The sequence below is a fragment of the Branchiostoma floridae genome, chromosome 4 (assembly GCF_000003815.2).
Source record: "Branchiostoma floridae strain S238N-H82 chromosome 4, Bfl_VNyyK, whole genome shotgun sequence".
Taxonomy (NCBI): domain Eukaryota; kingdom Metazoa; phylum Chordata; class Leptocardii; order Amphioxiformes; family Branchiostomatidae; genus Branchiostoma; species Branchiostoma floridae.
In genome coordinates this window covers 7713680-7738846 of record NC_049982.1, presented here as the reverse complement: position 1 = coordinate 7738846, position 25167 = coordinate 7713680, and the positions used below count along the sequence as shown (strand labels likewise).

Here is a 25167-nt window from a genome sequence, read left to right as displayed (position 1 = left end):
GCATGCTTATAGATGATACACACTTGTAGGGCACATACTGTATACCTGACGACAGTTGATAGATGTTATTTCCTCAATCAAACCGTTAAAACTTTCTGGAACAATGTTTGGAGTGCCCAGCAGAACGCAGGCCCACGTAAACAGGGACCACTTCACGCATTGCACAGGCGCCGTGCTTCACATTTCTTTCCACCACTGTTCACATTCCTCAGCACAAAAGAACTAACGGCTCAATCCTGACCTCTGGGTCAACCCCACTATTGTACACCCCTACCACCCCTACTGCAAAGTTCATTAACCCACCAAGGCTTCCTCTTTGTCCATGACTTGGGCAGACTGGAATGTTACACTGTGTTCAAGAGGGGGTGTCAAGTTCAAGCCAAATGTTGTATTCTGCTCTTGAAGTACGGCAGGGGGCCTTACCCTCCCTTGGATAAATTTCAAGGACCCAAGGAGAGTTACATTTTAGGTATGACTCATGGAGGTTTGAATGTTACACTGCATTACAGGAGGCCAAGACATTAAAATCATTGCAACTATAACTTTTAAGTAATGTACATGGCAAGCAATGTATTTTTATAACATAATCTGAATACGAAACAGTGAACCTGAAAGAATAACATTTACATGATGTAGTTGCAGACTTTTACAAATAGCTTGACTATGACTATTCCACTGTCAGGGGGAGGGTCAATGTTGTGGTCAAATTTTTTTATGCAAAAGTATAGCAATGTACAAGCTGATCACCCCTTGTCCTTTTAGACAGAGCATCCTTTGATTTCAGATCTGAGTGGACCATTCAGAATAGCTTGTGTTCACTCTGCTTATCTGATATAGACTAAGTTCAAGCAAGGACGTGGTACAAGACCAGGTTGATCTTACTTACTGATACAAAATGTAGGAGTTTTCACAATCACAGAGAAGCGAGCAGAAGTCAAATTACATAGTAGGTTATAACTCTTATGCTAGCTTGACAATGTATACAAGTGTACATGTACGTGTATTTGTAAACTATTAATTTTTTGTGATCTTTGCTTAACATAGGTGGCATATTTGTACAATATTTCATTCATTATAAAAAAATGTAGACTAATTCCCTATTACTAGTACGTCACACTAACTAATGTTTTTGGTAATTTTAATTTTGAGAAAAAACACACACATCTTGTTATGTTAAAGCTGGCAAGTGGACACATTTTTCAGAGGCCAGACCACATACCAACCGTGCCCAAGGATACAACGCAGGCAATATTATTTTGTCCTTGACTCAAATTAACATACGATAAGATCAAGAAAAACATGGCATGGTTGAAGACCTGGGCCTGGTGTTCTTAAAAGTTCAATGGCAGTGTCTTGAATAGTTTGTCACAAAAATATATATGTTTCTAATAAGCACCTTAAAGTCTATTGTCTTTAATTGGTAAATGAATTTTGTTGTTTCACGGTGAAAGAGCTGCATGCGATTGATCCGTACACTTTTAGCCTTGGGGCTCAATTAAGGTGACTTAAACGGAGTTAAAGAAAGCAACAACAAAAGACAGTAGACTAGTAGACATACGCACACGTCAACACCAACACATCAATGTCTAGGCCATGGTTCTTTGGTTCTTTGAAGTTTGATTTAAACCTTCAGTTTGAATCGTTATCACTTAACTTTAGCGGCCCTCCTTGTCAAGGTGTTGCAACAGTAGTGACAAACAACACAAGTGACGCTCAGAGGTCTTAAACACTAGCCCCAGGCTAACTTTACTCTGGCACGTAAAACCTATAACTTAGTATAAGCAACAATTTGGTGATTGTGCAGTGCACCAGGTACATGTAATTTGGCCTTTCACAGTGGTTATGGTCACACCTAGCTAATTATATGCAACTGTTGTGACTGCAGCTCTTAATAGTAATCTACTGATGTTTGGCATGTGACAGCAACTTAACTGATTTAAACAATGCAAAGTTCTGACTGTATCTATCCAGTAGCAAATACCAAAGGGATTTTTTGAAGGGTAAAAGAATCAAAGGATGTCTTGGATCAACTTGATCAAGTCCAGGGTTCTAGCCAGGATTTTATTTTAGTGTAGTGGGAATGGCATGGTAGCAAAGCGACTAATCAGGAGATTGGTGTAGAAGGGGGGTCTTGGTCCTTCCACAGTGAGATTTGAAGATGTAGAGTTAAAAGTTAGGATTTTGGGGTCAGTTTTGAGTGGCATATCATCATTTTTCATTGTTCAGACATTTATTTGTCATTGTTGAACAAGCAAATGACAGCAAAGCACCACTACACTAGTTAAAAATTAGCATAGTGGCCCTTATTTTAGCGTAGGGGTCACAAATTTTAGTGTAGTGGCCCACTACGCTAAAATGCACTAGCTAGAACCCTGAAGTCTATTTTGCCCTACCTCATGGCCTTGAGGCACTGATTGCAGGAAAACACTCACTGGGCAAAGCACCATATTTAGACCATAGGTTCATAGATCTAGCTTCAGAGATAAACTGTACTTGATTAAGAACAAGACAGCACAATCTATCATGGCCACATACAATGGTTGACACAAATACTTGAAAGGTAAGTGGGTTTATAAACAATACCCATGTTCCTTTTTTCTGGTGTTATGATAACACCAAGGCAAATCTATATATGTCACATTTTTCAAGATTTACTGACTGATATTACAATGCTACTGTAACAGTAGTTGCAACCTTGTACATAACGGCTTACATGTAGACATTATTCCTTTCCTTATCAAAATGTTGGGCCGGCACATATTTGTGATGTTACGTCCTCTCCCAAACAAAACGTCAACCGTTCTAGACTACAGCTGACCTTCTCCAAGGTAGGATCAGGTTCATCAAAAAGTAAACAAAGCCATTCTTGTATGTAAAGACCCAGCCCATAACGATAAGGAAAAGGTTAGGCCACATACCAAGTGGGAAACGTGGGAAGGCAATGTAAAGAAAGAAAACATGTTCCTTTTTTCTGGAGGTGAACAGAGGTGGTTATACGAGATACAGTCACCACGGCAGTGAGGGAAGTACCTTTGTTTTCCCTATGTTTCCTATTGACTCTGCTTCCCAAAATGTGATACTAGGTTCACGCTGCTTTTTTCTTTATTCCATGTGACATCTATTGTTTGTGAATACAGGCTGTGCTCTCTGCAGAAAATCCACATGAACATCACATGAAGAGGAGGGCAGAGGGTCGCAGTTTTCTCTGACAGCACCCTGTAGTAGTCTGGCCCACTTTCTTTTATTCTTCTCCGTCTGCTTTTGAAAAGAATCTCCACGAAACTTCCGTATTTACAGTGTTGCTTGAGCCACGTTTTAAGGACCAGCAATTAATCATTTAGTACCTTAAACGCAGCTGTCGCTGTGAACTATGGTTACGAAAAAAGGTTAAGAAATTCTATGGAGCTTAATATTTACATGCATATAACAAAGTCAATACTTACTCCACAAAATATGGCGCTCCCTCTGGAGTCACTGCTTCCTCCCAGCCAGATGGCAAGTCTGAGAAAATAAGAAAAAAGAGAAAAGAAACATATGTCAAGCAGTTGATCAAAGTGATTAAAATTATAAGAAAGATAAGACAATAATCTATCTAATTGAAGAATGTCAATGATTCATGCAAAGTGACTCTTATTAGCCCTACAGCAGGTTCATTGAACTGAAGGAGAATTTCTCCACCAGCTGGGACAGATTCAGTTCAAGCCACAATTTCCCGGACATGTTTTCCCATTCCTGAAAAGCCCAGCCACATGGGTATGTCTGAGGGGAAACCGTTATTAGGTGTTCTCAAAGCAAATAATCAACACCACCATTTGCCCTACTTCTGAAGACAATCCCCATGGAAACAAGAGATTCTACAAAACATGTTATAAGTACACTACAAGCTTGGAACAGGCAGAATGTCAAAACAAACTTTTACATCAACAGCGAGCAAACGGTTGTGGGACAGACGGAACAGGGTATTGGCAAGTTTCACATGGACCAGGCAGACTACTTAGTCTGACTCTGTTATTTCACAAGCTCTTGTTATGTCTTAAAGTAGCCATAGCAAAGTTTGGAGACACATTAACTTAAGTGATAGATATATGGGACAATATTGGCCCTGTCTATCAATGAAACGTTGCAAAGTCTTTAAAGGAGATCTGGATCACCCACTAAAAAGAACCTCTGCTTAACCTGCACTAGGTCCAGCTTAGCAAGTTGATAACTTATATGTATATGGTGCTGGATGTATCATCAATAAAATATGCAATTTGATGAAACCAATGAGGTTATAGTATCTGATGACAATGTCAATTTTCATGACAATTATTGCTGTAACAGTGAACAACCTGAAATTTTTCCATTGCAATGGTAGGATACGCATACTGTATCTGTATCTATATTGCCAGTATCAGAGCCCTTTGGTGTAATACACAAGCTTCATACTTTGCTGTAAGGAGGCCTCCTGCTTTGGCAATGACAGGCAGCTGTACCTTATTTAGAATTGACGGTGTAAAGTTCTGGCTATATTTGGTGGTTTTTTGTTTTATCCATATGAGTCAATAGTGTCAGCCAGGAGTGAAATACCTGTGTATCATCATCAACTGCATCTACAGTCTTTGAAGAGTCCTGTAGCTGCATTCATTCTTTCATCTTTCACATACTTGTGTATAGACAGGTATATACCTGTATAGACAGGTATGTCCTGGTCCTAATCCCCAGGTGTGTCAGCAGACAGCACACCTGTCTCCCTCAGGTGTACGCACGCTTACCTGACACCCAGGTATGTGTTGACACGCACATGTCTGCGTAACCCCAGCCACTCCAGGTAACCCAAACCTGGACTCTGGGATCAACCAAACAAAGGAACCCACATGTAGGTAGGGGTCAGATACAACACTTACCTGTGCAGTCCCTCAAGGGAGAATCCATTATAAACTCTATAAAGGGGTAACCTACTTCCTAGATTTCTTTCTTTTAACATTTTTTTTTTTCAATTTTTGGCTAAGTTTATCTAAATTTCAATATGTTTCCATTCATGTTGTTCATGTGTAATACGGTAATACGTACTGATAGCAATGGCACGCAAGCACACAAATAATCTATTGGTACATTTTCTTGTACATCCCTATAACAATGATGGAATATTCCTTGATCCCTTAATGGTGTAAAAGATGGGATAGATATGGCAAATCTTGGGCTATTTTAATTCCAATCAAAACAAGCAGTCACGGAGGCCATAAGAACTTTCTTTCTCAAAATAGAAGGCAGCAGGTTTGAAAGGGAATGCTACAATGAAAAGATGGCGATCAAAGTGATACGAGAGAGAACGCTCAGAACTGAAGGAAGAAAAGTTTCTTTTTATACCCCTTCTTTGAATGGAATGACCCATAGAAGCATTGACCTCCAAATGGTCCATGGAGACATGAAAATGTCAAATCAATTAGAGATAACCTTCTCTAAGATCAGGTTTACAAAGCAAATTTAGTTGCTAGCATTCGACATGCATTTCTTTGGAGACAGTCTGACATACATATAAGATATGAAATAGATTTGATCTATGAGATAGAATAGATCATTTGCATTTGGTTGAATGATAAACAAACAGTTAACTGGGTCAGGAAAAGTTGAAAGACAGGTCCAAACAACCTGCCCATCCAAACATGATTATTTTTAACAGATTGAAAACAAACATAACAGGTTGCAACTTTCTGGCTCCATTTAACACATTCACATAGCGATTCTTTAATTTTCATACTTATAAAAAAAAGTTTCTTTTGATAATTTCAACACAATGTTTGTTGTAAGAATAACGCTAAAACAGACACCTTTACCCTAATTTACATATAAATGATAGTGAAAAAGTCCCTTAGCTTGACTCTACAGGTAAAGCAAATAATGATATTAGCTAGACTTGCAATGGATATGCCTCAGTAACATTCAAACATACAAACACATCTCAGTGTATTGACTAAACTCTGTCTCAATGCTTGTGTGATGTTTTTTAGAAACTGGCAGAAGTTTATTTGCAAAACAGACTACTGTGTCTCTGTCTGTGGGTCAACAGACTGAAAAATATCCTAGGGCAAAACAGGTTCACGCTTGTGCTGGCACCTCTAATAGGGGATCCAATTAAAAGCGTCCCGTGCTGTTGTAGGAAATTAACAGCTGCCATTTTCCTTGTTTTGCTGCTCCACTAGTGTTGCTCAGACTACTTTCAAATCAATTGAATGAGGCCAAGTAAAAAAATGTTGTGTTTCCTGTTTCAACGCTGAAAACGGTGGGTAGGAATTGTCTTTTTAAAAATTTTTTAAATACTTTGGGCAAAACTCTAGACTAGTGATACAATGCTATTTGACAAAGTAAAACATAAATGCATAAGGACACTTATATTTTCTAGATAGAAAGAAGAAAAATAATGAAGCAAAGTTCTGTATATGTTTTTGTGGAGCAGCTTCTTCTGTCATCTTATGCACCTGACACCAGGTCAGCAGTTGTCAAACTTCCTAAAATATATCATCCCACCGTGATTTCTCTTCTATGCCATGTCACGTTTCAGTTACCAAGGGGAAAGAGTATTATCAAAAGGTGTTATATACACAGTCATGTAGACCCTTCTTCATTAGTACGTCTTTTGTGCAGAGAAAAAACAGGAGAATGGACCATTGTCCAGTCAGATTAAGAACAGGGCGGTGGGTTGTGTGTGTAAGCTGCGGTTAGAGGAGGACTTGTTGACATGGATTTACATGTGTAGGTATCTTTGCTTAGATCTAGGCCAGAAGCCACATCTTTAAAGTACAAGGAAGCCATCGATCTTACATTCTCTGTGTTTGCCTACCTTTACCACACTCAGGTGGTGTTGTCTATCAATGGGACATGTCTACTTTTCTACGCTTCTCCATGGTTGAAATTGGTCATAAGCTGCTTGTTTGTATTACGGAAACAAGTGGCCTAGACAGGACGACTCATTACGTTCTAAAGTAATTCAATTTTCCACGGGAAGGTTATGATTTATTCATAATCAACAACATATCCCACATTAAGGACATGTTCAATGACAAAACTTCCTGATGAATAATGAATCACAGAACAAAAGGCTATTCACTTTGGATTTGAAAATACACTTAAGATTAGATATCTCTCAAATTTTCATATTCAAATATGACAAAAATAAAAGACTGCATACTTTCTACTACCCTGAGTGCCACTCTAATTGTTTACTCTTGCGTGAGAGTGTGGGAGCCCTATTCTACTGTATTAATATTGTGTTATTATGTGGAATTGTACTTGCTCAAGTTGCAGCTGGAAGCATGGATGATTCCCTTGAAGTGACTTTCCTACTAACACATGATGTGACCACTTACATGCACCCCTCCCTCCCTCACTTACTCATTTAACAAATACTGGTATAATATACATTATACAAGTACAAGAAAACCAGTTATATCAACAAATGTTTACTTTACCATTCCTGTCCCTGTATCCAGTCTGTACAGGTTGGCCGGTGAGAGGATGTAGCCACGACGTGCTCATGTTCTCGTCACTATGGAAACACAAAAAGTACAAATGATTACGTAAACTGTCTGTTACTTCTTCTGTATGATTACTTAGGATGAGCAATACTTGCAACTAGGCTTGTTATGGCCACAATCCAGTCAGGACTACTCATTTCCTCTTGCAAACCAAGTAATCTTCTAGAAAGCCATATTCTATGTTTACAATTAAGGGGAGGTCCCAGTAAAACAGGGTTAACAATGCCTTATTAAACATCCCCTGTTCAAGTATTTAGTCAAACCACAACATCCTAATGTACCTAACAGGTAGAAAATTGGATATAGGAGTACCAAAGCCTGGTGCTGTACCACTACCACCCTTAATCAGAGCCTCTTAATTGTCTGTAAGGGCTGGGCATATATGTATGCATGACAGGGCTTGAAATTTGTTGGGGGGTATCAAGGATACATGTATATGCCTGAAGAATATTTAAAGGATGAATATTTAAGAACGGAATTATTTGTTTTTAATTTTGAAGTTCTTACTGTGGACCCAATTCTCTTCAGTACACCAGTGAACCCACAGTCAAACGTAATGTAAAAGCTACAATTTGGGATGCACAAAAGGGACATATGCCTACAATATTTCTAGCCCTGTATAATTTAAGATTCAGCAAGGTCAGCAATTCCTCCTGAAAATCCCAAAGGACAAAATTACTTTGTTTCAGATATTTCATGGATGTCTGGCTGACCTTGATACGTAGGTAGTTAATGTACATGTAAAGTCTGTATAAAAGGACAAATGAAATTTGACAAAGGCACCTTTTCATAATGAAGGCAACTTTTTTGCCAAACTTTTCACGCTCCCATCAGTTTTGGCGTTCCCAGAGGACGTCATCCCATAATCAAGTAAATATGGCCTTGGCAACTGTAAGGTAGAAGTTTTGTTTGTCCCCTGAGCTAAACTAAACCAACAATGTCAGGCAAATATGCACAGGGTAAATACTGCTGCAGGATGAATATCAAGTGGGCAATCATGGCACTGGGACGGAGGTCAGCACAGGTCAACAGGACTGACCCCAGCATGCCACTCTGCTATAACACATCTGTACAGCAGTGATTCAGCTGGTGCTATAGCAGGCTTTTATTAGCCATCCTGTGTGGGCCTGGAGGAAGGATATTCTGACTTACATAACTCAATGTACTCTAAGCAGAGTTTGACAGTTTTCATTGTATTCAAACTTTTACCACCTGTATGTAAAGACCACCTGGCAGATGTGACCACTTTTTGGTGATCACTTTATAGATAATTTTTCCCATTAACCCAAGGATCAAGTATCATGTCTGTAGAAAAGTGACCATCTGTCCATATTGACCAGATTGAATCGGTTCCCCGAGTGGTCTTCTTAAGCAGATTTCACTGCACATATATATGTTTTGGTGGTGTGGGTTGAGTGCTATTTGCAACAATTTTTTGCCAACAATTTCGGCTTTTGCATTCAAATTGAAGGATGCAAATCTACCTTCAAGTACGAACATTATTGTTTTAGTTCTTCACTAGTCATGTGAAATTGGTGATTACCATATCCACACAAGTTATGCATAATGCCTGTAAAGTCAATAAACAGTTAAGTCCTAACATCGTTCTGGACTAAGCTAATGGGTGTACTTCATGCCGTTTTACAGCCACTGATGTTAATGATCAATTACACCATGAAGTGTACATACAGGAGTAAACATGGATCACAGTTTGCCTAAGGCTTGATAAGCTCTCATAACCTCATGACTCGAGAAAAAGGCTACTCAAAGCAGTCAGATATTTGAAGAACACTTACAACCCACTAAAAACACATTTGCAAAGCAATACATCAACCAGTCTTTTTCTCTTTGAATCCATTGCAAATGATCTAGGCCGATCTTAAGAGTTTAACAATAGGTCTTAGAGCAATAAGTAAACTCCATTGATTTGCATGATACAACAAGTGGCATTAGTTTAATCTATGTAGTATGTAAACAAGGAACCTTAATGGTACTACATAGAAAAGACAACATTGTAAATTCTTCACTCAAAACTCATTATGCTTTTATCAACAATTGCATCGAATACTTTTGATGGAAAAAACTTAAGAAACATTACTAAATCACAAAGAAATGTTACTAGTGGTAACAATTTTCTTCCGATTTGAAATGATATATTCAAAACAATGTTACTTAAACTCAAAACAAATACAAAACCATTGACTGCCAAGGAAAAAGTAGAAAAGTACTGTAATCATCCTTTCTTCCCTTCAAGTCAGTACGTGTGTAAGTTGATCTAGGGTATCATAATTATATTTCCATCATCATGAAGAAAAGAAACACATTTTTAGTGCCTAAAAACCTGGGACTATTTGGTTTAGCCTATCCTCTATTGCCACCATATACACGAGATTAACATTTATGGGGCTGTCAAGAGGATGATATGAATTTATTCCTTCATAATTAATGTCAATATTGAATTACAAGATAGAGCACATCTAACTTGCCTAACACTAAGCATTGACAAGGGATACCCTGAGGCATGGTAATGTGGTTAAACATCAATAAAACTGTCTTAGAATATAAATTACAGGACTGATGGAGGCTATTAATTGCTGGCATTTATTTGTAATATGGGCTGGAAGCATAGTATTTGTCATTTTGTACTGTGAAAACAATTATGTAGCATTAATAATGTGCAATAAAGGGCTGAAAGGGGCATCTTTTTTTCTGTTATGTGTTATAAAATAAAGTAGTTGTCAGGACATCACAAACAAGTTATTGCGCATAAAATTATGATCATAGTCAAGCATCGAATAGGAACAAATGTCACAATGAATTCAAATTTGGAATCTATTTCTGGGCAAAGTTCTTTTTGTATAGTTTGTATTAGTAACGTTACATGCAATAGCATTCAGACAAAAAGTACAAAAACAGACTGGCCACTGTTTCAATCATAGCACTTGGGGAAAACAATTTAAGTCCTTTTGGCATTGCTCCATCTTAGACTTCACTGTCCGTTTGTGTCCTTAAGCCTGAAGTTGACATAGTTGTCAAATGAGGTCATTAGCTGTGACTTTTCCCTGGCCTGGGTGCTGAAAACACGCCATTAACACGAATGTAAGAGCAAAATTATGCACGTGGATTATAGTTGGGAGGTACGTGGTATGTTAAATCTTAGGGATAGAAACAGGGAGGGGCTATAAACGACAGGAAGAAGGTGATCCAGTCATCTCTGTTTTCCTGTCTCTCTCCCCACAGGTATTTGGGCGCGGGGCAAAAAACTGCATGCCCCCCTCCCCTTCATTCTTTTTTACAAGTTGTCTGTCCACGAAAGACGATCTAACATGTTTCCTGAAACTCAAGAAGCCACGACGCGAGGTGACAGCGCGAGTATTGTTGGCAGGGAGGGCCGTGGAGAAGTCCCCACACCGTGAAGGCTACCGGTCACAAGCGTCCAGTTGACGCTGTTGTAAACACAAACAGAACACTTTTTTCTCGAGCGCGCGCGAAACAAGGTGACGCTATGTCATCTAGCGCCCGAACCACTCCACGACGACTCCTGAAAATCACTCAGATGTTAGTTAAACCTTTGAGGAATATTGAGAAAGACTTACTTGATAAAGTAAATCCTCGAGTCCCTCGTCACGGCGTATCTCCAAGGGGGAGGGAGGTCCCCCAGTCTCATATCCGCCGCCATCTTGAACACCTTGATGGCTGTGCGCTCCAGCGGAGCCACCCCCTTGAAATCTGAGCTGTTGTTTTTGTTCCGCTCAAATATCGCGCGTTGGCGGGACCCACTTAATGCCTTTTCTGTCGACTTTGCGGGATAATGACATTATTCCAGAGGATTTAGAAACCGTAAGTGGTGTAAGGGAAGATGCCTTTTTGGTGGAAAAGTGACGAAATATCGTTTGCTGATGATTGCCCAATGGATTGAATATAAAACTCGAATAACTGTCAAATATTTGTTGCAACCCTGCCTTAAGAAACCCAAAGGTAAAACAATGGTTTCATCAGAATTTTGGTTTAATTCAAAGACGGTAAGCTATCAGAATAGCTATATGTTTGGTTGAATGACCGACTGCCCCACAAAAAGTTAGTTTTGAAACAGGTGTCAGCGGGAGAAAACTCAATTGCCGGAATAGCTGCTTCTGGGCATGAGAACTCTCAACTTTTCACTTTTGTCTGAGGTAATTTGGTAGGGGCCATTCCTGTAACGGGGGCCCAGTAGCAAATTTGTCGAAATAAAATAAATCTAACGTACTGACAGGATACAACCACATTCTATGTTTAATCAAAACCGTAAAATTAAGGTATCTATGTGTTTATAGACTCTCGTAAATTAAAGATCGGCATGAAAAAAGGAGTCCGTCTTGAAACCTTACCCCGGTCGAACCACACACTTGTCGGGTGGGGTACGCCCTGCGAACAATGGGTGGTATGCAGATTTGAGGGTCTCAGAGGGGACGCGCCATGACGTAGCTATGGTTTAAGAAACACACAGGGGAGAGAGTTGGAGATTGAACGGGGCTCTGCTTGCATTGTTTCAGCAAGGCTGACCTCTGTTGGGCAGTATCAAAAAGTACGGTGTCGAAAGTGTAACGGGTGTTGCTTTCATAAAATGTTAATATGCCCAATTGGACCCTCCATCCCAGTGCTAGTTGATGACACTGAAAAACGTCCTTGACATGTGGATGCATGTTTCTTACTTTAACACCTAAAATGCTTCCTGAGTGAGACAGTCGCCGATCCGTATTTCCCGGTAAATTGGGAGCTCATGCACATCCTGCTAAAAAGGTGCAGGTTGTTTATCACAATGGATTGTAAAAGTTTGGCTATAAATAATCAGGATACGAACAAACATACATCCATGTTGATATGATAAAAGATACACACAACACTATTATACCCAGTTTGCCGCGCCGCTGTAAGCTGTTTCTATACCCGGTGCAGATATCACACCCAGAAATAGATGGCGCTGGCACACGTTGACAATACTGAGTGAGAATAGACACTCTTTTGACACAACCACAGCTTTATTTCCGAGGACCTTTCGGTGACCGGTCGACCGTGAGGACATGATGGTAACGTTACATGTGTGTGTGAATGGGCGGCACAATATCCAGTAACTACGAAAATCAACGACGGAAAGGCGAAATAAATAAAAAAAGGACAAAATATCATGGTTGTATGGCAGCAATGACACGTGTCAGTCAGACCTTCGTTTGTCACTTTCTTTCGCAATCTTTAAGAAATGTGAAGTGCTGGATACCAAGTGGATACCAAGTGCCTTTTTACCCTACTTAATTGATTTCTGTGACATGAATAAAGAGAAACAAACAATGCAGTTGGATTCGGGAATATCATTTATTGCCTTGTGTATCATAATTCATGCCCCCTCCAAAAACATCTAAAAACCAAGGTACAAAATAGAACAAGTATACCCAGTCTACCCAAGAAAATTAAAAGTTCCTGTAAATTATGGGACGTATGGCTATGGAATGCATTGATAGTGGCAGCAGCGATTTGTGAGTATAACAAAAGGTAAATATTACATATCGAAACGTTACTTGTACAGCTACCTCTATAACAGGTCAGGAACCCAAAGAGACGATCTAATAGTAAAATTTTCCAAAGTAACCAGATTTTTTCTAACGCTATATCATGTGTATTGGTTTGTAATCATGCATTTTATTTTGTCAAAATTGGTATAAAAATTATGAAAAAATATACTTCAGTATATTTCATAATCGTATTACCAAATTTCTATCTAAAGTATTTCACAAACGTATATATATATCTCAATAATAACAGACATGTTTATACTTAGACATGTCACATGGAGGCCTCATGTTGCAAAAGTTGGTCTCAGCCCCCAAGAGCTGAATTTTATTTGAATTATGAAATTGTAGAAGCACTACTATTTACAAGAAATGATATTATATTTATCACCTATCTAATTATGTCCAAAGTCAAAAGCTAGTAGTAGTAGTCCACATATAGAACTATCCATTATATGCATCTTCATTAAGCCAAATATACAAATAACAAATTGATTCCATATTCCATTATTGCAATATTGTAAATTATGTATAAAACATGAGCTACAGTAGATTTTTATAACCAGAAAACATTCTGAGTTCTGAAGTTTTCCAATTACAAACATGACCTATATGAAACTAACTATAGACACCTGAAAACACCTATAGCTCTGGTGTTTAAGGTAGGTTGATAGTTATAATAAGTTTATTGCAAATTCTTGCCCGAGGGCTAATTGCAAGTGACAAAAATGACAGACAAATAATGGTAAACAGTATAGTAAGCGACTACTCTATTCTAACTTAAACTAATTAAAGATGTAACTTATTAGGTTTGACTTCTTTTTCTGAGACAGTGGAAGACGAAAGATCACACTTTTTCTGTAATGTTTGGGTTTTGCGACGTTAAAAGGAGAGTAGTTTTCTTTTTGTCCGTAAACGTGGAGATATCAGGATAGAATTTGGCGGCCTTTTCTCGGTTATAGAAGGGGCAGTTTGAGATAAAATGTATTTCGCCTTCTACTATATCTAACGTACAGTATTTACAAGTTATAGCTTTTCCTCCACATAAAGTACGGGATCAATACCTTAACGGTCAGTAGCAATTAGGGATAGCTAACTAAGAATGATACATGCTGTATCGGGTCCTCCTCCTGGTATTTTTCGACCCACCCCTCATCTGAACAGGTTGTTCGGCCCAGATGGCAGATGCCTGCAGTGCCCCCTCCTCACCCCCCACAGCACCCTCCTCTTCATCCGAGTCAGCGTCCAGGTCGTCTGTCGTCCCATGATGTCCCGACAAAGGCAGGTTCATATACGTCGGTTCCGATGAGGAGCACGTAGCGCCACCGGCACGGTCCTATAGAGAAAATAAAAAAAAAACTAAAGAAACGAAGTAACCCAAGGTCGATAAAAGTTCGATATCCAGGTAATAAGATACACAATACAAAAGTTAAATAGATTAAAAACTTTTTTCAACAAGCAGTGGTCACTTTTGTTTTGACAAAACTAATGTTTTACCTCGTTGGGGACGACGTCTTCGTACACATCAGGGTCTGAATCGTCGGAGAAAGATTCTCGTTCGAACAATTTCACCAGGGCATAGTAGTCAAACATGTACGGGTCTTCCTGCCATTCTCCGGGAACCTCGCTGTCGAAGGGGTCAGGAAAATAAGGATTTGGTGAGAACTTCATACTTTGGAGATTTTCACAATGACACACATGTACAGTTTGTTTCTATATTCTACAACATTTTTCACAACACAGCTATACATTTGATCTAAGGGTTTGGGCAGGATTGTCCTTGCTGTAGTTTCTAATAAACACAAATGATCTATCTCAAGATTCTACATTATGAATTACTTTGACATTTACCCTCCGTCATTAATTTTGTAAGGTAATGGCTTACTGAGTCTCCAAAACCTGCAGAATGTCCTCCAGCGTCGGCCTGTCCACGTTATGATAGGCCCGGCACTTCTGAATCAGCTGGAACATCCAGTCCGGACAAGTGGGCGTCTTCTCCAACGGCATGTTCTTATCCAGGAAGTCCTTGATCTGTAGGATACATCAACAATACATTTCAATATTTCTGATCATGAAAGGAATTCACTTACCACTTGACTACTTCTTTTCATCACAAAGGGAACTCGTGATGCAGGCTACTAAGTTAATCGAGCTGGTCCATGGACGCCTATTTGTATCATGATGAACCAGACAAAGATGTTTATGATGTGACAAGGTCAACAATTTTCCATATGCATGCGTTTAACGCTATGTTCTTTTCAGCTTTGAATGTACGTATACCTAGCCTACTGCACTACACATCAGGCCAATCGTACACACCTCAGCAGCCTTCATCCCCTGGTAAGGCACCGTCAGGTGAGCCTTGGCTCCAATAGGTGCGTCGAATGCCTGCCATAACTCTTGGAACACCGTGCCCAAACTGAAGATGTCACTCTTGAAGGAGTACAGGCCGAAGTGCAGGACCTCAGGCGGGGACCTACAGAGCGATTTAAAGAAGAAGTCTCCCTTACAAAACTGTTCACAAAATAGAGTCTAGGTTGTTACATATAAATTGAATTGACTCGACTTCTAAGATTGACCTTTTGAACTAGTGTATCTAAAAGCAGCCTGGAAAGATACTCAGCAAAATAATCAATAATGATATTGATTGCGCATCTTTGCACACGAACCATCTGCTGGCATCCACCGGTCCAGGGCGTCCGTACTCGAAGTAGCTCTCCGACACGTCCTGGTCGTACGGGCCTTGGAGCAGCTTCTTGGTCCGACCAAAACGGCCCAGCATTACCTTGAAGAAGGGACAGAAAAGTTCTACTATCGTATCAGAGCAGCTTCTGTGTTACCTAAACTGACAGCATACAAAGCATGTGCAGTTACATAAATGTTTCAAAATGCAGGTTACCACTATAAGCTATGACAGACACCTTCAGTTGGCCATTATCATTCTCCACGAACACATGTTCGAGTCGCAGGTCTCTGTGGACGACATCCTTCCCGTGAAGATACTGTAGTGCCTGAGTCATTGCCTTACAGAGATCTTCCAGCTGGGATGGGCTGCTGCAACTCTTACTGGCCACGTAGTCACGGAGGTTGCCGGCCGAGGGCCTCGCTGTGTACTGTGATAATATATACATATTTTTCTAAATCTGAAACGCTGCACTACAACAACAACCAAGTGAGTTGAATGGAGAAATGCAAAATGGAGAAATTAGGTACAACAAAGGATCGGAGCATTCATATTTTTACATTTTAAAGCATCGGCTGAACATTACGTTAGAGTAAACTGTGGAAAAGTAAAATCGACATATCTAAGCCTATTGAAGTAGGATACTAGTATACCAGAAGAGTTACGTACCAGACAGGCGAACTCCTCTCCACTCCGAGCAGGATCCTTCAGACGCCTGATGGCCGTCAGCTGTTCGCAGTCCTTGGTGGCAGGCTGAATCTCTCTGTACGTCTCCACAGAGGCCAGAGCCTTCGGCACTTTTTCCAACGTCATGGTTTCCTGCAACAAGCGATAATACGGTCATTACATGTATGCGTAATGCGTAACCTGAGTCAGCTTACAGATGTGCCATATGTGGCAGAGACTGTCATTCTCGTATAGGACTGTTTAGCCACAGTCGACGCTGTAGGGCTGATATCAATTAGGATTTTACCATGGTCAATATTGACCAAAGAAGGCCATATATATATATACATGTATGCGTGATGACTCATGAGACATGAGGATGTCGGAATACAGCCACAATGACATCTGCAGAAAGGTATTGCAAACGTAGGGATATAGATGAGATAGGTGGGTTACGTACCTCCTTGTGGACCGTTTGCTTTGGTCTATCGATAGAGTCATACATCAGGTCGTCGTAGCATTCCTGCAGAGCCTACAGCAACAGCAAAGATAAGAGGAAAGTCACGTGCAATAACAAGTGATGAGTTGGTGTAATGCTAAATTTACACTCCATTAATTTTTTAATGATGTGAAGAGGGCCTCTATTCTACAGCTAGTTTACCACTAGCACTGCAATGATACACAATATTATTCACTTTAGTAAAAGTGGCATGCATTTATGCGAAAGAGTATTGTGACAGTTGGAGAGAGAATTTGTAGAGATTTAAAAGAATATGCCTTCCATGCTATAACTTACATTGTCCACCATACTTGTTCTGTCACTTCTGCTGGCATCTGGGTCCTTCAGCCGTTTAAGCAGTGTCTCTGGAATCTTCTGCAAGACACAAAACGCTAGATATCTTATCTCTGTACAAGGACAGAAGCTAGCAGTTGGCTACATAAGACAAGGCCTTGAACGGCAACCTGAGCGGTGTGAATAAGTGTAACGTGGATCGATACCTGACAATCGTAGGCATCGACAACGTCCTCGATTGGTGGCAGCAATGGTCTCCAGTCGTCGTCTGAAAAATGATCAAATGTAAATATTGTGACAACGCTGACCTCTAAGAAAAGTGAGAAAATTGAGAGCTTTTACCAAATAAATGAACATTGAAATAAAGATCATCAATCATTCTGAGGTTGATCATAATCTTGATCAAAGACATACCTACATACAGTACTAGGAGATAAAAACCCACCTGTACCGCTGTACTTGGGTTGTAGCTGCTCGACCTGATCGAGCATGAAGTCTGCTGACGGCCTCTCCAACTCATCCACTCTCAGGAGGGCTTTCATGAGTTTGAAGACGCTGGTGGGCACGCAACGGGGCTGCTTCATTCTCAGGCCTTGTCGGGTGATCTAGAAAGGAAAGAGGCGAACATAATGTAAAAGGTCTAGATCTTCCCTATGGGTTTTTTTCAAATCCAGATGCATATGGTTGCTCAAATGCTATATCAAAATCTTATCAGGATATACTCATTATCATTGTCACGAAAAATGATTACAGAAAACAAGAGACATATAAGAATGAATGAACGACATTTGCACAATGTAAGGCAACAATGATAAATCAATCTATACAATGGCACTCGCCTCGTCTAAGGTCTATGACTACAGGAATATGGACGTAAAGTTATGGCGTATTGTAATACTGTGATATACAAATTGACAAACGTATGGCGATCATGACTAGATGAGAACCGTACAAGATACATAGCGAATTATTGAACAGAATTTACATTGGTATAGGGTCCATTGTCAGAAGGCTAGAGCTTACCCTGAACAGGAGGTCATCTGTTGACATACAGTTGAACTCCTGGTACGGCACGGCCCCGCAAGTGAACAATTCGTACAAAAATACTCCAAATGACCACATGTCACTCTTGGCGGAGTACCACTGCGCGACTAAAGACTCCGGAGCAAGAAACCTCAGAGGCATCTGTTCGTTCCAAGATCCTGTATAAATAACACAAGTACGTCATGACTACAATCTACAAACCTACAATGTAACATTATGTATGTAGAAAAGATAACAAAGTTGAAAAAGTCGTTAAAGGTAAAGTTTGCAATTTCCATTGGTTGAAAAGTCTGAAGAATATAACATAAATCGAGGAGAGCCCATAAATGAGTTATAGCACTAGCTATCTGAAAGCCAAATTCTATTCAGATGGATGAATAGGAGTAGTACCTTTAAAGTACGTCAGACAATCTTGGACTGCGTACGGTTTTGATTCCTTTGCCTTCCTTGCCTTGCAGAAACCACTGAGTCTGCATTTCAGTTCCCCGTCCTCCAAAGTCACCAGGACATTCTTGGCCATGACCATACTGTGGTACCAAAACAATTAACGTTATAGCACTTATTTCATTTACCACAACGGGTCATTAGAGCAGTTCAAAACGTTGAAATATTGCTGCGACAAGATAAAAAAGTACCAAACATAACGTCACGTAAACATTGGGATAGATCTGGAGCGTGATCTGCATTTGTCTCATTCGTTCCCCTGCTAAGAAACAATTCCAAACATGATAACTATTACATACCGGTGTACAGTTTTGTCCCCTTGCAGATACACCAGAGCTCGGATAACCTGTATGGCGATGTCAAACAGCTGCTGAGGCGGCAGCACCGGGCTCCTGTGCTTCCGGAGGTAGACCAGCAGATTGCCGTGCGTCATCAGATCCATGACGTAATGAACAGGAGATTTCACACTTGAGTCCAACAGGTTGATGATGTTCGGGTGCTTTAGCCGTTTGAGGACTCTGATTTCCTCTTGGATCCCTAGATATCAAGAAAGTAATTTTGTCACCCTTCCAGAATATGAAGACCATGAAATGTCGTTCGTAATGTTAAGTTAAACTTCAAGTTACTAAGGTGTGCGGTAATTTTACGACTTTGTTCGCGAGTGGCGAGGCAACAGATTATTGGCGTTTGCTACATTCACTTTAGGATAAAACACACATGCATGTGACGTTAACAAAGAAGATTACTTTTGCAAGCCGTCGTGCTGGTATCGTGCAGACGATGATTGGAGCTCTCCAGGTTTTGAACACTGGCGACTTTAACAGCGACGTGGTTCTGTCTGGCGCCCTTCACACCTTGGTAGATGACACTGTTGTTACTTTGGTGGAGAAGCTCTGGAAACACCTCGAGATCTTCATCATGGTGGTGGTATGCAAGGTGTTTGGGAAGCACTCGGTCTCTACATAAGAATCGTGATACCAGGGCTATTAACAAAGTGCATATTTGTGCAAAAGACATGCCAGGTACACCGTAGCTCTCTAGTGCAACAAATCATAATCATGGTTTCCAAACCTATTATAGCTGCCGAGTCGCCGTCGTCTTCTTTCACAAATTTTAGTCATGACAAACTACACCATATCTGGTATCACAGCCACTTCACTGGTGAACTGCGCTGATATGGATATATAAAGAGTATATGGATTATATATGAACGAAGACCGTAAACATACAAGAGCTTGCTGCAGTCAATCGTGCCTCTTCGGACCAGGAGAGGCGGAGTGACTGCCTCGGCGATCTCGCTGATGTCTGAGTAGATGAGATCTTCACACATCGCCATGATGAGGCTGTGTGCCGTCTGGAAGTCACCGATCTTCTTCAGATCTGGGTTGGTCCAAAAGGAGCCCAGACACATGGTGTCGTCAGCTTGGACGGCTTGAATACGGGTTGCTAAGAGGTGGAAAATGTAACATCATTGATGAAACATCTTTACGTACATAGGTATCATTGCAGTAAATGCTGTGTAGTCATTACGTTGAAACAACGAGAAGAGGTAGCCAAATTTACAAAACGATTTTGATTTTCAAAGCTGTTCCAGGGGTCGAAGTTTTAGACAACACGTACCTTTTGGAGTGCCCGTATCCTTTGCCAGTCGAATCATGTACCAAGCGACTCGATGGAGGACTGACCAGCTGGGCTCTTGCTGTGTGGTTTTCTTCAGCCTCAGCTTCTTCCTCTCGGTCTCCATGCGGTGTACCCGGCATTCCGCCAGGAGCTGGAGGCACACCAGACCACCCGGAGCTGTCCGTGCCTGCAGTGAAATAACGTTAGTGAACTTTGATGCCTAAAAGCTGCCTGTGACGTTCAAGCATTTCAAATGTGCGTCATAATTGGAGGCAATCTTAAAACATCAAATGCACATAGAGGATCCGTTCAACATTGAAATGGCTCGTCATTTAAAAGTAAGATGTATCAAAATGAGCCAACTGAAACATATGTTTAAATACCATTTATGACTAATATAGAATTGTTGGAATATTTGTCAGACTCACCAACACAGACAGATAGATGAGGGCCAGATCTTCGTCGTAGCTGCTGACACTGTTGACGTATTTTGTCACCTTCTTTATCAACTTGTCTGTTAAGGGGTCCTGCTTTTTAGCCTCTACTTCGATAAATGCTAAGAATTTCGAAAGTTTTGTCAACAATGCCTTTGACTTCTTTTCTTCAGAATCTATGAGCCTTGAAATCGCTTCCAAAGCAAAGAAAACAGCTGATTTCAGAGCACACGTTTCGCCTCGAATGGTTTTCAGGAAGTCGCGCACGCACGTCAGGGGTTGCCAGAATCCACCACTTGGGGGGTTCAAAGTCCCCTTGCAGTAGTGGAGACTGACACAAGACAACACGAATGCGTATGTCTCCACTCGCAGTTGTTGCTCAATCTGATCCTGCTGATTGAACGCCTGAGCGTCCAAACTTTTGCGCAATATTTCCTCGTGAGTCACGAGCTTCTCTGAGGTTTCAATCTTGATAGGGTCGGACAAAACAAGTTCTTTGAGCAGTTTCAGGCCAGTTTTTGCGATTGACGGGATTTTGTCTTGGCTGCTAACCTCTGTCAGTACACGCCTACATTCTGAAAATTTCTTCAAAGGGTCACGTTTCAGGTCTGGGCGAAATTTGGGCAAATATTCTTTTCGTACACGGTGTTCAACCGAATAGCGATGGGACCCTGCTGTTGAGGACAGGTCGTTGATAAAGCCGGTGACATCGTTACTAAAGGTCTGATAAGACCATCTGTCGTTGGGTTCTGAAAAAAGAAATACAGAAAAGTATTGAAAACAAAACAAAAAATCATTTTCTAACAAACAAACAAACAAACAAACAAACAAACAAACAAACAAAAAATAAACAATTATGTTTCTCGTAACACCAAAAACTGCTAAATGATGCACCCCATCATGTAGCATGGGTGATATAAGAGAATTGACAGTGGTTGTCATAGTCAGTTTGCTGGTGACATTTTTAATAAATGCAAAGAACAACAAAATAATAAGTTCTACCTTGTGCGAGAACCTCCCGGGCAGCTCCTACGTTAACATAAGGCTGTCCGCCCGCAAAGTTCATCACGGCGTTTCCATCACCAACAATCCCAACTGTGAGGGCAGAAGGGCAACTCATGATTTCTGTATCTGTATCTGTATCTATATAGCCGGTAAAACTGCCCTTCGGCGTAACACACCAGCTTCGCAGGCAGGCGGTGCGGCAGCAGCTGGTTATATTACACTGAACGATCCGTCACACCTAACTTTTGCACATCTATCTGCAAGCGTTCTTTAAAACTATCCAGAGAAGACGCCCCTACTGTACTTAGTGATAACAAATTCCACACCATGATAGTTCTGGGAAAATACGAATTTTTGAACACATCAATCCTAGGTTGGTAACTCTGGTATTTGAAGTCATTAAACAAATACGGGAAGCCAAGGTCTTTATCAACAGCTAAATCGTTATAACCTGGTGACAAATAATATTATTCCGAAAAATGGACCTTTGTACATGACGTGGACGAAGTATCAAGGCGGGTATTTCCCTGGACTGCGCAAAATTAATGAGTCAGGAAATTTGGCCAACTTTTTGTGCCGCACCAATATCCCTTGTCGTCACAGTGACTTGCCCAGATGAGCAGGTTATAGGAAATAGCAGTGTTGTCACTGGATTGAAAGCCAATGTACATGGACAATGCATAAAAAATGCATGCACCAAAAGGAGATTTGTAGTGATAAAAGCATGCTCACTTACGATACTTGGCGCAGTATATGGAAGATACTATAAAATATCATGAATTGCGCAATTTTGCGCCCATTTCCGTCATTTTGTTTTTTTATAAACTTAAAAGATAATGTATTTTTAGGGGACAAATTGCTCAGATTGGTGCCGACTTATGGCACAGGTTTGCGAATGTCACCATGTTCTCCTATAATGCAATACAACATAAGGTCGCACGAGGGCATCTAGTTACGGGGGTCAAGGTCATTGGGTCTTGGGAAAGAGACTGTCGGGAAAAATCACTGAAAATATCAATGATGCTTTTAAATGCAATTCTGGCCGTCACACTTTGAAAACTCGGACGAATCCTAGCTCAAGCGTATGTCATGTCGCTCAATACGTACGAAGCTATGTTTACGATTCGGCCGTCTCCCGGAAGTTTCTGTCATAGAGCTAAGCTTGTCCAGATCTTTTGTGACAAACATGGGAGACAAACATGGGAGACATTGGCTACATTGAGATAGCTTTTTAACAACCGTAACGTTGAAACACCTTGTATCATAGCATCAAACACGCACCATTTCAAGCTTTCTTTCTTTATTGACAATGAAACAACTCATTACACGGGTCTGCCGAGGCAGCTTTGGGCTGGTAGCGGCAGCTAAAGGGCACAACCCACCGTACGTGCAACTGCGTGCTGTCTACGTGCAAAACACGTGGGCAATCCTTTGGGATCCGTAAGTAGTAAGTACCGCCTGCGTACGAAATCCGACTTGGTAGCACACAGACACGTTGTAGCACTTTAAGCGCAGAACTTTCTCTGCGTTCGGGCTGCCTATTCACCACCTGTACGAGCCAGTACTTACGCGCGCACTTACAACATGAGACTGAGTGAGGAAATAGTACGTAAGCAAGACCTGCAAGGACGGCCTGCATACGAGATCGTACGTTGCAAGCACGTGGCGGACACGGTCTCCCTCCATACGGACAAAAAACACGTACGGCGGGTTTTGATCTTAAGTAGCTTTAACAAATCAACGTACAATGTACGCGGATATACGCAGTTAAGGGCAGGAAAGCTTTACAGTGTTATAAAGTAGTTACACAACTCCAATCACGCCTGCACCGATCTAAAAATACATGTAGTATTTCTCGTCCCAAATAGCGTATATGACTGTAGTAGTACTATGTAATACGTCCAGGCAAAACTTGTGCACAACTTACCCCTGTTCCTCCCGGCCGGTACGGGAGGCGGGCGACGATCTACCCTCTGAGCTCGTCCGCGGTGAGCCATTTGTTCCACCTGTCAGTACATATGCAGAACTGGCCCTGCCTGTGTCCGGAAAGCTATTAGGTACACTTCTTCCCAACAAATAGCTTCCAATTGACACTAACAGTTCTCAACGAGACTGTGTCACGAATGAGTAACATTGCAGGAGTCTTTAAGAAAGAGGAAGACTTCCTTGTCGAACTGCTGAGGTGACAATGTTTGTCGTGGGAAAACACCCTGCTCAAAGAAGGGGGGATCCCTGACTGCGGGACTACATGACCGACAGGACGATCGTCGTACGGTTGCCAGCCCAGCAAACTACGTCTATGAAATACCATAGTTTTATGATTATCGTTTTCTTATTATAACTGGGCAAGTAATAACTGGTGGAAGTTGGAAATCTCGCAAAAGTGTCACGGTTGTTGTCGAAATGTTTGTTGCGAGGGTCCGGTTGGCACTGAACATTCGCATTCCAACACGTGCGCACAGGTCACAGTACATGCAAGTTGTTCAACAGGTTGTTTTGTTTGCGTGACTCTGATTGGTCTGGGTTTGGGTGGCCTATCGGGTTTTTCCAAAATTATCCGTCGTCATCGGGGTTTTCCGCCCACGTGAGGAGCAAGGTGAATACCGATAGTCACTGAAAAAGACAAACACGTCATGCAAACGCTTCGCGTAAACAACAGTAATGTGCTGACTCATATTTGCATAGTCGGCGCTCACCTGCAGGCACAAGTGACATTCAGTGTACCATCCAAAGGTCAATCCCCATACCCATTCTGTTTTGCAGTTCGAGCAGGGCTTGTCAGCACAAGATTTCATACATTTGGATAAGCACGAATGGCTCTCACTTCTGGTTCGTAGCACTGGAGTATTCGCGTTTTGATTTTAAGCGTACGCCATTCCCGGTGATGCGGACTTTCCGTTTAGCCCCGACAGCAATCGGAGACAGATCTACTGCTGGGTAGCACCTAAAGATACTCTGTTAAGAAAACGGCAGCTTTAAGAATCAATCACTCTATACTCTGCACGATTTGATTATATACACATGGAGCTACTATTCTATACAAATATTGTTTTTTTATATAGATTTAGCTCTTGATTTAGCTTTACATAATGCAAAAGTACATAATAGATGAGGGAGAAATCATGAAAGTTTTACATACCTTTCTCAGACAGTCAGAACCCCTTCTTCTCTGTCCAAATTCTTGTGGCTCTTCGAGCAAAATGTGAGACAATCTTCCTGCAGAGACTGAATGAAGATGTCGTGTGGACTATGCGTCAATCTTCCTGACAAGTCTGACTGAAGAGGTAGTACGGAATGTGAGCCAATCTTCCTACAGAATCTGACTGAGACTAATGAATTCCTTCTCGCAGTCGTAATTCTGCCCACTATTCAGATAATGTTATGCATAGTGTAGCTTCTATCTAGCGGACAGTACGTTACA

General features: G+C 41.0%; 2 protein-coding genes across 2 annotated transcripts in view; both read right to left on the bottom strand.

The window, feature by feature from the left end:
* LOC118413179 (pleckstrin homology domain-containing family A member 5-like) overlaps nt 1-11236 on the bottom strand; it is a 28158-nt gene extending 16922 nt beyond the window's left edge. Inside the window, exons 1-3 of the mRNA XM_035816389.1 lie at nt 11111-11236; nt 7449-7525; nt 3444-3501 (exon numbers count right to left, since the gene is read on the bottom strand). Coding sequence (XP_035672282.1) covers nt 3444-3501; nt 7449-7525; nt 11111-11193 — 218 coding nt within the window. The 5' untranslated portion in view covers nt 11194-11236. The remainder of the gene's footprint in view (nt 1-3443; nt 3502-7448; nt 7526-11110) is intronic.
* Nucleotides 11237-12844: 1608 nt separating this feature from the next.
* Nucleotides 12845-24162, bottom strand: LOC118414883. The gene is made up of 20 exons (XM_035819145.1): nt 23674-24162; nt 21744-21836; nt 20736-21490; nt 20308-20494; nt 19917-20133; nt 19434-19645; nt 18987-19224; nt 18634-18770; nt 18223-18401; nt 17645-17804; nt 17406-17467; nt 17203-17280; nt 16867-16938; nt 16410-16559; nt 15979-16170; nt 15727-15842; nt 15377-15533; nt 14943-15088; nt 14555-14684; nt 12845-14393 (listed from the first exon to the last, which is right to left on the bottom strand). Exons 1-20 carry the CDS (start codon nt 23741-23743, stop codon nt 14154-14156), a joined length of 3591 nt encoding a protein of 1196 aa, XP_035675038.1. The 5' UTR covers nt 23744-24162; the 3' UTR covers nt 12845-14153.
* Between the last annotated feature and the right edge of the window lie 1005 nt (nt 24163-25167).